Raw genomic sequence first — 16,378 nt, 5'->3', positions numbered from 1 at the left:
AGGACCTTTGATAGAATATATAATAATCATATACAAATTCACTTTCCCTTAGACATAGCCACAATCTGTGTCTAAAGTCTCTAAGCTCATTAAATTTTTAAATTACAGACCCTTTATAACTGGTTGGCAAAAAAGACCAGTTCATATTTTGCATTATTCCAGAAACTTTTCTAGTGCTCAAATTTATTAATCTGAACACAAAAATTACAAACTTACTTAACAGACAAATGTACTCCCCTTCTGAAAAAACAGCTTTGTATTTTAAAGAACTAAAGAGTCAAAGGTTTATTCTAGATTGGGAACACTTAGATAAACAAAATGGTACAGCCATTACTCAGGAACACAATTTGTCAGCTTCTTTAAAAACTAAACATGTAACCATCATATAACCCAGCAACTGAACTACTGGGCATTTATCCCAAACAAATGAAAACTCATACTCACACAAAAAGCTGCACATGAATATTTATAGCAGCTTTATTCATAAAAGCTAAAAACTATAACCAAGCCAGATGTCCTTCAATGGGTACATTTATACCATTAATACTACTCAGCAATGCAAAGGAATAAACTAATGATATATACAATAACACATTGTTAGGTAATATAGATAATATATAACCAAGACTTATCAATTGTTTTAAACTTTTTTCCTGTTGTAGCATTTGTTATCACTTAATAACATAAGTTTATGGCTTTAAATTAGACAATTTCCCCCAGTTATTTATTTCTCTGGATTCTGAGTACACTACCATAAGATGACAAAATAAGAGTGTCCACACTCAGTTCAAATTAAGTCATATACTTTAAGTCCCACAACCATCAACTTTCTATTTTTGTGTTCTTTTAGTCAAAAATATAATACTAACGCAGCCAAATAAAGCAAAGTTTTACTTGTAAAGTAAGGTAAATAATATTTAAAACAAGCTTTTAAACAAACATCTAGATATAATTTGGTATCTCTTCTATAAATCCTTCTCTTTAATGTATTCAATGAATAAACACATTCATCTATGATTCATTTAACAAATTATGGCACACAATACATGTCAGGCACTGTTCCAGGTGTGATACAGCAATATATAAAACAGACAAAAACCCTACACTCATGGAGCATAAATTCCAAGGTAGAAAGACAGTAAAATAATAAGCAAAGAAGATATATGTCAGATATTGATAAGTACCATGAAAAAAAAAGATATATGGGTTAGAGACTGCAAGGGTATGGGTAACATGAAGGGTGACTGTTATTTTATGTGGTATAGATATGGAAAGCCTCACAACAGTGACATTTCAGTAGAGTTTCAATGAAGTGAAAGAGCAAGACATACAGACATCTGGAAGTAAAAGCTCAAAACAGAAAGAATGGCACATACCAAGGTCCTGAAGAGGAAGCATGCTTATCATGCTCACTGAACACCAGAGGGGACAGGGTGGCTGAAGTGGAGAAGGAGGAAGGAGAGAGTGGCAAAAAATAAGGCCAGATAAGTATACAGACCCACATTTTCACAGAGAAACTCCTTCAAAGCCTTGAGAAGAACCTTATACAATTTCTTCACAAAGTTAACATTTTGGTAAAATTTGCAAAAAGTATTTAACCATAGATCATTACGAGCACTATTACTTTATGTTCCAATTTCTATTACACTTCCCCTTGTGATAAAAGCATTGGGATAGCCATAGGCATTTTGAAATCCACAGGCACTTTGGGATCAACTGAGTTAAATTTAGCAAGATATACTAACTTTGGATTTAGCAAGATATATTCATTAATTTACTTTCCAGGTGCTTCTGGGTTTAGAAAATTGATTGTCAGTGGCTCATTAAGAGTGGCTTCCAAGAATACTCTACCATCCACTGTGCCAACTTACTCTGTCATGACACAAAGGTAAAGAACTGGATGCCATACTGACATATGATCATGTACTAGGATGGCAAGCCCTGAAAATATATGGGTAATAAAAAAGAAATATGATTTGAAATGCACAAAACCAGAAGATAGATTGTCAAAAGTTCTACTAATCATCAGGTACGTAGAGTAGTAACCAGAAGATTTGATTCTTATCAAAGCCTAGTCAAAATGAAATTTCTGTCCTGTAAGAAAATGAAGTGTAGCGAAAGGAACACTTATACACTATTGGTGGGACTACAAACCAGTACAACCTCTATGGAAAGCAGCATGGAGATACCTCAAAGAACTAAAAGTAGACCTACCATTTCATCCAGCAATCCCACCATTAGCCATTTACCAAAGGAAAAAAAATCATTTTATAAAAAATGACACTTGCACTAGAATGTTTATTGCAGCACAATTCACAATCGCAGAGATGTGGAAACAACCCAAGTACCATCAATACATGAGTGGATTAATAAAATAAAATGTGGTATGGTATACATGGAATACTACTCAGCTATGAAAAAAATGGGGAGCTAATGCTCTTTTTAACACTCTAGATGGAACTGGAGACCATTCTTCTAAGTAAAGTATCACAAGGATGGAAAAACAAACACCACACGTACTCACTATTAAACTGGAACTAATCGATCAACACATATGTGCACAGATGGAAGTAAAACTCAACAGAAATCAAGCAAGTGGTTTGGGAAAGAGGGGGGTAAATTCACACCTAACGGGTACAATGCACACTACCTGGGTGATGAGGGCACTTACAACATGGCTCAAACTGTACAAAAGCAATACATGTAACCAAAACGTTTGCACCCTCGTAATACTCTAAAATTAAAAAAAAGAAAATGAACTGAATATAATTATTATTATCAATAACCATAACTTTATAGGGTTTTCTCCCATTGGAAATTTTACTATAGAGAATGTTTTACTATAGAATTTCTATGTTTGAGAATCACCACCTATAGCAGAATTCAAAACAAGTGGTAAGTTTGTATATTAAGTCACATGGTTTTAACTAAATACCAATAATTTAAAAAACATTTGCTAAATAATGCAAGGGGAAAGATTAAATTATATTTTTAAAATCTTCTCTGTCAAAAATGATATTATAGAGTCATTATATGAAGGAATAAAGAGCTTATAACCAATAAATGATGGGGAAAAGTGTTATGTAGGTATGTGATATGATTATATAATAAGAATATAATGTAATTTTTCTGGATTTTAAGTTATATCTGATATTTATCACCTTTTGAAAATTAAAATGTCATCATTCAAAGTGAATTTTTAATGGATAAGTTAAGCAGCACATTAAAAACAGGAATTAACTTGAAGACAGATCTGATGAGATAACCAGAATTCAGCACAGAGAAATGAAAAAGTAGAAAAATATTAGAGAGCAATTAAGAAAACATAAAGAGGAAAATAAGAAGGTTTAACATACATCTAAAAGAAGTTCCAGAATAACAGAATATAGAGACTGGGTAGAAGCAAGATTCAAAGAAAGAATGGATAATTTAATTCCAGAACTAACCATTAGTCCTTAGACTGAAGAAGCAAAATGAGTCCTGATCAAACTAAATATAAATAAGTGTATATCTTAGTCAACCCAGCATGCCAAAAATAAATTCGTCAAAAGCAAATCTTTAAAAACAATTGAGAAAAAAAGAGATTATGTAAAAAGTAAAACCAGACTGACAACAGATTCCGAAGTGTCTACAGAGAATAAAGATAAAGGATTTTTATATTGAAATCATTGTTGACCTACAATTCTATGCCCAGAAGGATTATTATTACTTCAACAAATATTTATCAGATCTCTACTACATGCCAGACTCAATTTAGGAGCTCAGAATTTTAAATTCTAGTAATTCTCGAGAAGAATAAAGACAAAAAGAAATCCTTTAACTAGTCTCTGCTCTCCTGCTGTCCTGAAATTTCCATTTCATTAAAATTATATTTAGAATACCTAGTTTTCTGCACTGTTTTAAAATAACTCACCTGATGGCATATCCTAGATTTTCTTAATTGGTGGTGAATGAAACCTCTGAAATTGTAATGAAAACTTGAGTATCTTTCCATATATGAGAGTTTTCTGTGAAGAATGTCCCTATCTGTCATCATATTCTCAAAGAGGTCTGACTCAAAAAGAGTTAGAACCACTTTTCTCTGACTCAACTCCTCCCACTCAGAAGAGTTTGGTGCTGCTATTATGGCTTCTGCAGTACCCAATAATTCATCTTTCAGTCCTGTTCACACATTATGTTTTTGTGACTTCTCCATTAGACAGTAAACATGAATGCAAAAGCTACCTCTATCTTGCTTGCCAGCATCTAGCAAGGTAACACATGATAAGTACCGAGAAAAAATTAAATATTTTATAACTGAATATAAATGAATTGCTAAATATAACTCAGAAATATATCTTCTTGTTACAGAATTCAAGAATCTAACCTTAGGTAAAGAATTATTAGTGTTTTCTTAGTTGAATTTTTTAATGTAAATGTTTTTAAAATATAAACTTGGCAATAAAATTTATATAACCTTGACTCTATATTTATTTTAAAGAATATCAAACTAGATAACATCAACTTCATTTCTGTAAACTTAAAAATTTGGAAGCCTAGCTAATTATATTATTAAATGTACTTAGTGTTTAGAGATAATACTAATGTTGTTTTAATGTCCAAGAAGAACAAATATCATAAAAACCCATCCTTAAATCACTTTTTCCACAAGAAATGGTAACAGAAGCAGAGTATAAAATTCAACATGTAGAGAGACAAATACATAGACACAAATATACAGCCTTTCAAAGATGAAGATCCAAGCTTAAGGAAAAAAAGACTGAGTCATGAGCATGAGGCAGCAAAATAAGTGAAATTCAGTCCTGTATGACAGGAATGGACCAGATGGTATCAAGGCTCTTTTAAACATGTAAGTCTATCCTTTAAAACAGTGACAGAAATCATTCTCAAATTCAAGTGGCTTTCCTTTTTAAGAAAACGTGATTTAAAAAAATAAATAAAATACATGGAAAAACCTCGAAGATTTAAAAAAAAAAAAGAATTACTTACCAAGTTGGCCATATAAATTGTGAGCAGCCCTCTCCTGCAAATAATTAAAAAAAAAAGGGGGTAAGATTAAGCTTCAATTTGATTTAATAATCACTTTATCATTTATTAGAAATCTATAAAAAGAATTATCAGGAGCTGAGAAACATACTGATTTCTTAGGGAAAACAGTAAATTGTGCTGAACTAAGTTCTCAGTGCCCTAATACTAGTTGGATCTAAACAGATTCTGTAAATCATACTGTTTAGTAGTCATTAAATATTCTGCTTAGTGGTCATTAATTAAATTTTTAATTATTATTGCCTTATTGTTAGTTGTTATTAGAAAGAATAGTATAATTTGTTACTCATCTATCTTTATGCTAGAGAAAACAAAATTTTTAAATAATCTTAACTAATTTATCTTGCCAAAAGAGTTAAATCCAGAATAACTCAAATAAAAGTTAACTGCAAAAAAAAAAAATCAGGTTTTCCATTTGTTTCACACACAATTATTGATTTCATTAGTTGATCATTACAAATCATACTTAATCAATTTTAATTTCATTATTAAGTGAGAAGTCAGGTACAAAGGAAACTTTCTAATACCAGAGGACAAACAAAATTTTGTTTGTTCTATAAATACTCACTTAACCAAAAAGGTGCATATTTACCAAACTTATTTAATGAGAATTCAGGTAGAAAAAGATAAGAATCATTTTCTGCCCTTAATCAGTTTAGTTTATACCGCATAAAAGAAATAAATGAAGCACATCCTATTCTCTAGGAAAGAGGTCTTAGTATGTTTTAAGAGTTTAAAGGCAGAGTTCAAAGAACAAACTCTGAAAATTACAAAAACTTATTTGGGTTCCAATTATGAACATTTTTAGTGTTCAAAAAAATACTACATACATAAAACAAATACCAATATCAAATGACTTTCATTTAAATATCATACCAGGTCTTAATATTAATACTATAAATGAAATCTTGACATCAGATTTATATATATAGTCTTGAAAAGTCATTATTTATAATAGCTTACTAAGATTTTTAATATTCCCAAAGCCACATGGAGGCAGTACGATTTAACTGAATAGTGTTGAAGTGAAGAAATTAGGGTTCCAGTTAACTGTAATTCTCTAGCACTCTTGATGACTCTAATTTTGTCAATAAAATGAGAGAACAAGACTAGTTACCTACTTATACTTTTTTTAACACAAAAATTATTCAAAGGAAAAAAATGTACATGTATTACCAACATATAAAATATAGCATTGGACCTACTCTGATAGAAAGCAAAAGAGGATCTAGGACCCTCAGTGCCTACCCCCTAGTCAATTTCCATCCTTGCAGACCCTAATTCATTCCAGCAGAACAATAGAACCCTATTGTTCCTCCAAAAAGAAATTTAAAAATCACTGGTAAAATGATTTATAAGGTCTCTTTTATATCTTCTTTTCTATGATTTCTACATAAGGATTGAAATTGTCCTTACTAATCATTACCAATCTTACCAATTCCTTACCAAATTCTAAATCAAAGATATTCTAATATTACTTATTTTATATAAAGAAAAATTAGGATAACATTCAAGAGTCACACATACAGAAAAGAAAGAAAAGTTAAATGCTTCTCACATGATACCTATTTTTGCCAAAAGCTGGTTACATATGAAGAAAAAACATCATTAATTACAAATCCCAAAATAAAAATATTTCTGTACTTTCCATGGTAGTGCATGACAATACATTTCAATACAAAGTAAACTAAGGTATGATGCCACAGGTTGAGTCGCCCTTATCCAAAATGCTTGAGTCCACAAGTGCTTCAGATTTTGCATATTTTTGGATTTTGTAATATTTGCATATACATAATGAGATATCACAGGGAAAGGACTAAGGTCTAAACGTTAAATTAATTTATATCTCAAATACACCTTATACGATAGGTTGAAAATAATTTTACACATTATTTTTAATAATTTTGTGCATGAAACAAAGTTTGTGTTAAGTATTTATCTGTAGAATTTTCCACTTGTGGCATTATGTTGGTGTTCAAAAAGTTTCAGATTTTGGAACATTTTGGATTTCAGATTTTGGATTAGGAATGTTCAACCTATATTTTTAAAAACATCTGTTCCATTAACCTAATTCTATAATATCCAATAGTAATACTGCCACAGTTTCATCACTAGCTTCCAACCATTTGATAATAAAACACCATTTATCTTTTAACTACAGGGCAAAGATTATTATTGTTTACCTTTTATTTCTACGAATTTGAAGCGTACTGGCATCTAATAAGTGCTAAACAAATGATTGTAGAATTACTAGACATATAACCATCAAGGTGTTTCTAGGAACACAGCCTTGTAAAAAGAGCATATTATAAATATATAATCACCAAAGATAGCCACTAAAAGGAGAGAGGGCCAATTAATGATACCAGTTTTTCAGCAAGCAATGACCAGATTATGTTAAATTTGCCTTACACAAGGTATAATTAATATTATGAAATCAAACTTTATCTTCCCAATAGTCCTATTAAGTAGATACTAGTACCCTTATTCTGTTGAAGACCAAAAATCAGAGAAGTGGTTTCCTTAAAAATGTAAAAATAGCAAAAAAGACAAGCTGAAATTAGGAGTTAGAGTTAGTTCATCTAACTCCAGTTTGGGGTTCTGTCCAATGTGCTGCTTCTACAGTAGAAAATCTTTGTACTACTAAATTATCTTTAAACTTTGCAATTCACTAGCTTGTTTAACATGGTATCTTAACAGGCTTCTGTACTTTGAGGATGACTAAACCTTTGACATACATTCACTATTGTGAAAAAGCAGACGATGTATTGTTACTAGATTATGTCCTATTCTGGTCTCAAGTTTCAATTTATCCTTCCCAAAATCACCTCCACTCCAGCTGTTCCTGAATTCCAAACCAAAGCTAATAGCCTCAAGAATGAGAGGACATTATCTGTGAAGGGCATAATATGTTGGATTTCAGGGCCACACTCTTTTCGGTAGGATTTCCTTGGTGTAATGCCTTCATTTTCTGTTCATTCAGTGTCAACTTTGTAGCTGTGCCATGTCAGAACAATGATTTATTTTATCACTTCTCCAGTATGTTAAACTGAGAAGCTAATTAAGTGCCATTTTATTATTTAACATTTGACTATATCTAGCCTAAATCCAAAACAAACAAGCCACTCCCTTCCTAGTGAGTAAATACTCTGGAAACCAACTTACACATAAAAACATTGTTACAAGAGGTGATACCCACCAGTAGTCCCAGCTACTTAAGAGGCTGAGGTGGGAAGATGACTTAAGCCCAGGAGTTAGAGTTCAGCCTGGGCAACATAGGGAGACCTTGTCTCTAATTAATTCATTACTAAATAAATAAATACATACAATATTGATGGGAAAGGAGGTAGTGCAGGTTAGAATAGATGGTGACACAGCCCTAAAGAGCTGAGACCAATAGGTACAGTAAGTAACTTTTTTAACTTCACAGGAGATTTTGAAACACATTCATTGTTCTCCCATTCTGCCAAGAAGCAGAGTAGAAGACTGGTAAAGCTCGGTGAATAAGCAATGCAGTATTTCTTTAAACTCTGAATAAGCTTTTTTGTTATTGTTTCTTGTTTTTTGCTTTTTGTTTGTTGTTTTGTTTTTGCTTTTTGTTTTTCTTGTTTTTGTTTTTGTTTTGATGGAGGAAGAAGTTGAATCTCTTAAACTTTCATACAAAGCTTAAGTGAGTTTGTACCTACTTCCAGGGGTATTATCTTAAAAAGTATTAAGAACCACTGCTATAGAAACTCTATAATCACAGTATCATCATTTCTATAGTAAAACATTAAAATAATTAAATTTTCTGTAACATCTTAGTAGATTAAAAGGCATCCTTCACATCCTACTGCAATTTCAAGCATTATATATTCTAACATTATCATTTCTAATTATAACAAAAATGCTTTTTTTTCTGGAAACTATAGTGTATATATTCTTTAGCTAACCTTATCAAAGTTTTGCATGACACTATGTAACACATTTCATAACTTAGGTCTCACTGGGAAGTATAGTAGAAATTATGTAATATCTAAATTCTAAATATTTATATATTCTATATATACATATAAAAATAATCAATATTCAATAAATAACGAGAAAGAGATAAAAGAAAAAGTGAAAGTTCCTAAATATTGTAATGGCTTACTAAGAAATTTTACTTAATCATCTCAGAAAATCTTTCAAGATATAATAGATTTTAATCTGTCAGAATGTTTTAGAAGAATATAAAAATACTTCCTTAATGCATAGGAAAGAACAAGTGAAGCGTTCAGTCTAGAGCAAGGATCTACAATCATATTCAATCATACACAGTACATAATACAGAGTAAACTTTTCAGAAAACTATACTGTATTTTCTTCCTGTTAATATAACATGTCACTGAAACTTAAAGATGCCAAGAATTTACAAACCAAATTCATGGTATTCTTTTATTCACATTATATGGTTCATTCATTTTGGTCATGTCTGGTTAGGAATTATATAACCACTACAGTGTAATTTAATAACTCAACACATGAGTATGTTTGGAATAAATATGCAGTTTTTGATATTTTAATTCATGTTCATGTTTGAGCACACTGCAACTTTTAAATTATCTAAACTAATACTAGAATATCAAAGCAAATTCTACAGCAATTCTACAAAACAAAATCCATCAGAACAACTTCTTTCAAAACCACAAAGCACTTCCTAGAAAATGAAAGAAAAGACTAGTTCTTAACAGCCCTCCTACAGATAAACTAGATGTTACCAATGCTTCCTGCTGAGTTACTATGATCACAGCTCTTTGTGGCACAAATTTTTTAAGCAACCCTGGAAACAACTTCAAAGCTTTCTCAGAACCCGACAAAGACATGATTAAGATTTAAGTAAGCTGCCCTCTTACTAGGTGTCAGAAACTAGCAGGCAAAGCCTACTCAATACTGGAAAGGGAGGGGGAGGGATGAATGGATGGATGGATTAGAAAGAGAAAAAAAAGTTAAGGAGGAAAGAGAGTTAAATCAATATAGATGAAGACATAAATACAGATAAATCTTCATCTATGTATCTGTATCTATATCCAGGTAGATAGATTAGAGATGCATATTGCATATCCTCACCTCATTAAATACATTTTGGAAAAAACTGATTATACAACTGAATACAAAATCTCAGAGTAAAGATTTCACCATTAAATAAAGTTTTAGAGGATTAAAAATGAAGACTATCAGCATTTACTATTTTGGGGAATAGAAAAAAACCTGTTAGCCATCCACAATATGTTTCTTCCATGCTTTACAATATAGTAATAGATATTAATACAAAAAAGACTGAACTATACACATCTAAACTGATAAATGGCTCCTTAAATGTTGGTGTTTCCCAACTTTCAACTCAGACCTCTTCTTTTCTGGGCTTTCAGATTCTAATCTACTCCCATAGTTTAATAGTTTCAATGACCACCTATAAGAAAGAATCTTCCAATTTTATTTTTCTATCATCTTTATCTTGAATCTAAACTCACATTTCCAGCTACCTACTGGCCAGCTCCATGAACATATTATTGATTTCCTCCATTAAAGGCATAATTATAGATTCCTTTTCCTTATCTTTATAAAATAAGAACTATACTACTAACATGCTTCATTTTGGGCACTAGATGTAATAATTTTAAAATATACATAACTTCAACCTTTGTAAATTACTTATAATCTACTAAGAGATTTTGATATTTAATGAAATCTTAATATAAATTTATGGTAAGTAAAGAATACTTTTTCAGAGCAAATTAGACCACTAAGTTAACTCTTGCACAATTCCAAATATGCACAGAATAGATGTTTACTTAAAACAGATGTTTACTTACTTAAAAAGATTTGCTTTTCTCTGTTTTAAAGTTTAACTCAAAAAAAACCACAAAAATCTGTTTTTTAAAAACATCGCTAGCTTCTGAACAACACTACTAAAACTTAAAGTTTTTAATTACAACCAACCAGGATTTGTGGCTGATATGCATACATATATACAACACTCAGCAGAAAGAACCATGGAGCTATTTACCAGTATTGTTAACTGTATCACCTAATAAAAAAAAGAACTAAATCAACACATATGACAAAGAGTTCAATTATATAACAATCAAATCAAGGGAAGGATAAATTTTTCTTCGGCAACCATGTGATATCAGTTATAAAGAAGCTTTTATAAATAAAGCTAGACTTAAAATTTTGAGCAAGTCTTTAAAACAATAAAAACACTTCAGTTAATATTTAAAATAGGTCATAATCTATAACACCTACAAATTTTCTGTAAACAACCAGTGTCTAAGAAGGAAACACTACTGCAAAAGCTCACTTACAAGAAAAAGTAGAAAAGCTTAAAAAAAAAACTCTCACCTACCAAAAGTGAAAATAAAATAGGAAATAAACTAGCAACCCAAATCTATCTTACCACCTCACTTCAAGCAAACTTCTTTTTATGCCCTAAGAAGTTACTGTTTTTAATATCAATAACACATTTTTTTCTTTGGTGTTACTGTATTTGAACTAATGTAGTGTTCAAAGAGAAAAAAAACAGATCTAATGATAAGCAGCCTCTAAGATAGACCTAGGCAGATTTCTACATGTTGCAAGGTGGTAAAATATTAACACTAAGAAACTGTAAAGTTAAAGATGGATATGTAGTCCAAAGATCAAACACTAAAAGAAGAAAGTCAAAAAAATTAAAATGGAATTGTTAAAAAAATTTATATAATGCAAAGGAAGGAAGGAGGAACAGGAAAATGAAAAACAGAAAAAAATAAAATGGTAGATCTAACCTAGCTATATCAATAAATACATCAATGTTAATGGACTTAAACAATATAATTAAAAAGTAAAAACTAGCAGAATAGATGTTAAAAAAAAAACCAACTATATGCTACCTGTTAAAAATATACTTTAAATATAAAGATACAGATGCTTGAAATAAGAGAGAAAAATACAGACTATACAAACAGTAAGCCTGAGAAGACCAGAGCAGCTATATTAATCTCAAATAAAAACAGACTTCAGAGCAAAGAGTATTATCTGAGTTATAGGACATTTCATATTGATAAAAGGTTCAATTCATTATGAAGAAATGGTAATCATAAATGTATAATTACCAATAGAAGCTTCACAGAAATTGATAAAATTAAAGACAGAAATAGACAATTCCTGAACTACAGTAGGAGATTTTATACTTTCTCTCAGCAAATAATAAAATTAGACCAAAAAATTAGTAAAGATAGATTAGTAGTACTCAACGAGAAATAATTTGTCCCATAGGGACATCTGGCAATGTCTGGAGACATTTTCGGTTGTCTCAACTTGGTGAGGAGGGTAAGAGAGTGCTAATGGCATGTATGGGTACAATGCCCAAGACAGCCTTCCCAATAAAGAATTATCTGGCACAAAAGGTGTCAATAGTGCCAAGGTTGAGAAACCCAGTGGTAAAAAATATTACCAATGATCCTGATCTTACTGATATTAAAAGAATACTATAAATAGGCTAAAGAAGAAAAATCACACGATCACAGCAATTGATACAGAAAAGACATGTAACAAAATATCATTCATGATAAAGGTTCTCAGCAAACTAGAAATAGATGTAAACTCCCTAAAAAAGTATATGAAAGATGTAAACTCCTGACAAAAAGTATATAAAAAACATCCTACAGCTAACATAATGCCTAACGGTGAAAGACTGAATGCCTCCCCCTAAGATTAGAAACAAGGCAAGGATATACCAGCACAATAAATCAAGAAAAGAAAATAAAGGACATAAAGATTGGAAAAGTAAAAACTATCCCTATTTGCAGACAACATAATTGCCTATACAGAAAATCTCGAGGAATGTACCAAAAACTTTTAGAATTATTAAGTGAATTCATCAAGATCACAGGCATCAAGGTAAACACACAAAAATCAATTGTATTTATATGTCATATCAATAAACCTGTAGAAAATGAAATTAAAAACATAATTCCTCCTACCTCACATTATGTGTAAAAAGTAAGTCAAAATGGATAAAAGAGCTAATTATAAGAGCTTAAACTACAAAACTTACCAAAGAAAATGAAGGGCTAAATCTATGTATTGGTGATGGTTTGTTAAATACAACACCTAAAACACAGTCAACAAAAGAATAAAATAAACTGGACTTCATCAAAATTAAAAACTTTTGTGTTTTCAAAGGGCAAGATCAAGAATGTGAAAAGACAATACAATACCCAGGAGAAAATATCTGCAAGTTATATATCCAGTAAGGGACTTACATCTAGAATATCTAAAGAATCCTGACAACTCAATAATTAAAAGATAAATTTAATGCTAGAAATGCCACCTGAAAATGAAGATACAACCTCAGTAACATAATCAGTAGCATAGAACTTATGGCTATCTATCAACCTTTGAACCCTAATGAAACATTCAGAAAACAATCACAAAACTGGGCACAAATTAAGCCCCAAAGAAAATTTTATTAAGTACATACAGAGGAAATACTACAAATGACATTCTCAGGTAAGAATGTAATAAAACTAGAAATTAATGACAAATAGGCCCTCTATCTTCTTAAACTCTGTACTAAATAATTCTTATATCAAAGGAGAAATACCAATTAAAATTGCAGACTTTTCCAGAAAATGATAACAAAAATACTACATATCAGAATCTATGGGATACAATTAAAACAGTGATCAGAAGAAAATTCATAGTTTTAAACACTTATATCAAATGAAATTAAAGAATGAAAATAAATAAATTAGGCATCAAACTAAAAAAGCTTTTAAAAGAAATGCAAATTAGCCAAATGAAAGAAGGAGAAAAACAATAAACATAATAATTAGAACACCAAAACAACAAAAAATAACAATAATAAATGACTCATTGAAAAAAACAAAATTACTAACTTAATAAAAGTTAATTTTTATTAACTTTTTATATAATTATATAAAGTAAACAAGTTGAGAAATACCATCAAAAACAGAAAATTCAGTCAAATCGTAACTGACTTTGTAAAACTCCACACAAATAAATACAAAAATCTTTTAAAATGTATAACTTCTGGAAAATGGATACTTTTTCAGAAATAGATAACTTCCTAACTCTTAGACAAAGTTACTAAAACTATTGAGTGAGCTAAAAGCTTAAACAGATCAATTTTCACAGAGAAAACATAACTTTTTCTAAGAACTGCTACCCAAAAGAGTCATCATGCCCAGGAGGTTCCACAGAGGCAAGTGACCAGAATTCAAAGGCCAGAAAATTCTCTGTTTAAACTATTCCAAATCAAGGAACAAAGAGGAAGATTTCAGAGACGTATTTTATGAAGTGAATATGACAATGGCACCTAATTCTGATAAATACACAAACACACACAAAATGACTAGCCAATCTCAATCTCACAAATGATCAAGTGAGGTTTATTCCAGCAAAGCAATGATTGTGAAATATCAGAAAATCCATTAATCTAATTCATTATGAATAATAAATTTATTGGAAAGATTTGGTGATCATCACCTTAATCACATATTCAAACTTGGAACCATCAAGATATGGACTCCCTGATGGCCTTAGCATCATCTATGAAGTATATTCTTATCAAGAATTTTTAATTTAAATCTAATCAAGCCTTTAAACCAAACTTTAAGTTTATAGGAAATACACAAGAAAAATGAACCAACTACACAATTTCCTGAATTAATAATTCAGACAAACCAGAAATGTGTTACATACAAGACAACTGTCCTGGTAACTTCATAAGTCAATGCTATGGGGGGAAAAGGCAAGGAGACTATCCTAAATTAAAAGAAAATAAAGAAATATAAAAACATACATAAACTTTCAATAGATTCTAGTTCAAAAACTACTATAAAAACCATTTTAGGACAATATAGACTGGTTGGTATTAAGGAATGATTACTAATTTTCTTACATGTGATAATGGAGCTGTAAGAGAATAGCCTAATTTTAGGAGATGCATACTGAAATATTTAGGAGTAAAGTATCATGTTTAAAACATGCTTGCATAAGATTCACACACCCACACAAAACCATACATAACACATATGCTCATATACAAATAAAGTAAGAATGGCAAAATGTTAACAACTGTTGACTCTGGTTACAAAGATGTTTAACACTTTCTGTTGAAAAATAGGCACATAACTACAAAAATGCTATCTTGTTATTCAAGTACTAAAAATTAGTATACAGTATTATACTTGACTTAAAGCATTTGTAAAGTTTCATATATGAGTAACATATATTTTGAAAATATATTTTCAAAACCAATATTCATATTTTTAATTGATAAGTTACAATCACCAGAATAACTCCCTCATAACTTAAGGGCAAAAACCAACAATAATACCTAACACAGATACATTTACTATGTGCACTGTTCTAAGCATTTTTACATATATTAACTCACTTAATTATCTGAACAATCCTTCAAGAAAAAATGGAAATCCTTCCATTTTTCAGGTAAGGAATAAGCCACAGAATAAGTAGCAGAGCCAGACTCCCACACCAGATTGCACAGCTCCAGAATCCATGCTTTAACCATCCCGCTGTGCTGTCCTTTCATGTGGAGAAACCTATGTTTGTAGCATATCGACTTGATTTTGCTGAAGTTATAATATCCACCAGACTCTGAGTTTAGTAATTCTAATAATCTAAAAGTGTGACATAATCAAAGAGAGAACCACAAAAATTTAGATTCTATTAATATTATATTTACAAACGTGCATTAAGAGTGGCTTCAGGTAGTTTAAGTAAATATTTGTTTATCTGATAAGATCTATTCATACTCTTACTCTGGGGTCAATGACTACAATAAGCATTTTCATAAACTGAATGGTTTTAATACATGTCCCCATCTTCCTTCTCTGAGACAAAGGTAGACAAATTTCTGAGCAATTAAAAATAATTATTCATGAGATGGCAAATATTTTCTTATGCAAAAGCTTTAACTTCAATGGTTTACCTGACTAAACAGTTTATATAAGTTTATAGCATTTTATAGAACTCTTATTAATTCACATGTAAAATCTCAGGTTGATAACAATCAAAGTATTTTTAATGACAAGATGCCTTAAAAATAATAATTGATTTAACAGAGGTCACTCAATGAGCTTGAAGCAAAGTACAAAATCTAGCTGATAATAGAAAACTATTGTTAACTTTCTTGGGTGTAATAATGGTACTGTATCTATGGAAAAGATCTTTCCTTAGAATTTGCATATGTTGTGTTTTAGTTAGGTCACTTTATAGAACTCTCTAATTTTTTGGTGAACAGAGACTGAGTATTACTGCTCTATAATGTCCATCTTTGTACTTT

At 30.6% G+C, this 16,378-nt stretch overlaps 1 protein-coding gene across 2 annotated transcripts in view; it reads right to left on the bottom strand.

Moving 5' to 3' along the window:
- Positions 1–16,378, bottom strand: part of TMEM135 (transmembrane protein 135) — a 220,235-nt gene that overhangs the window by 187,994 nt on the left and 15,863 nt on the right. For both annotated transcript variants that reach the window (XM_012745158.2, XM_012745159.2), the window contains exon 4: positions 4,990–5,023. In XM_012745158.2, the coding sequence (XP_012600612.1) occupies positions 4,990–5,023 (34 nt within the window). The remainder of the gene's footprint in view (positions 1–4,989; positions 5,024–16,378) is intronic.

This window comes from Microcebus murinus, chromosome 4 (genome assembly GCF_040939455.1).
Source record: "Microcebus murinus isolate Inina chromosome 4, M.murinus_Inina_mat1.0, whole genome shotgun sequence".
NCBI classification, from domain to species: domain Eukaryota; kingdom Metazoa; phylum Chordata; class Mammalia; order Primates; family Cheirogaleidae; genus Microcebus; species Microcebus murinus.
This window is presented reverse-complemented; position numbering and strand designations above follow the sequence as displayed.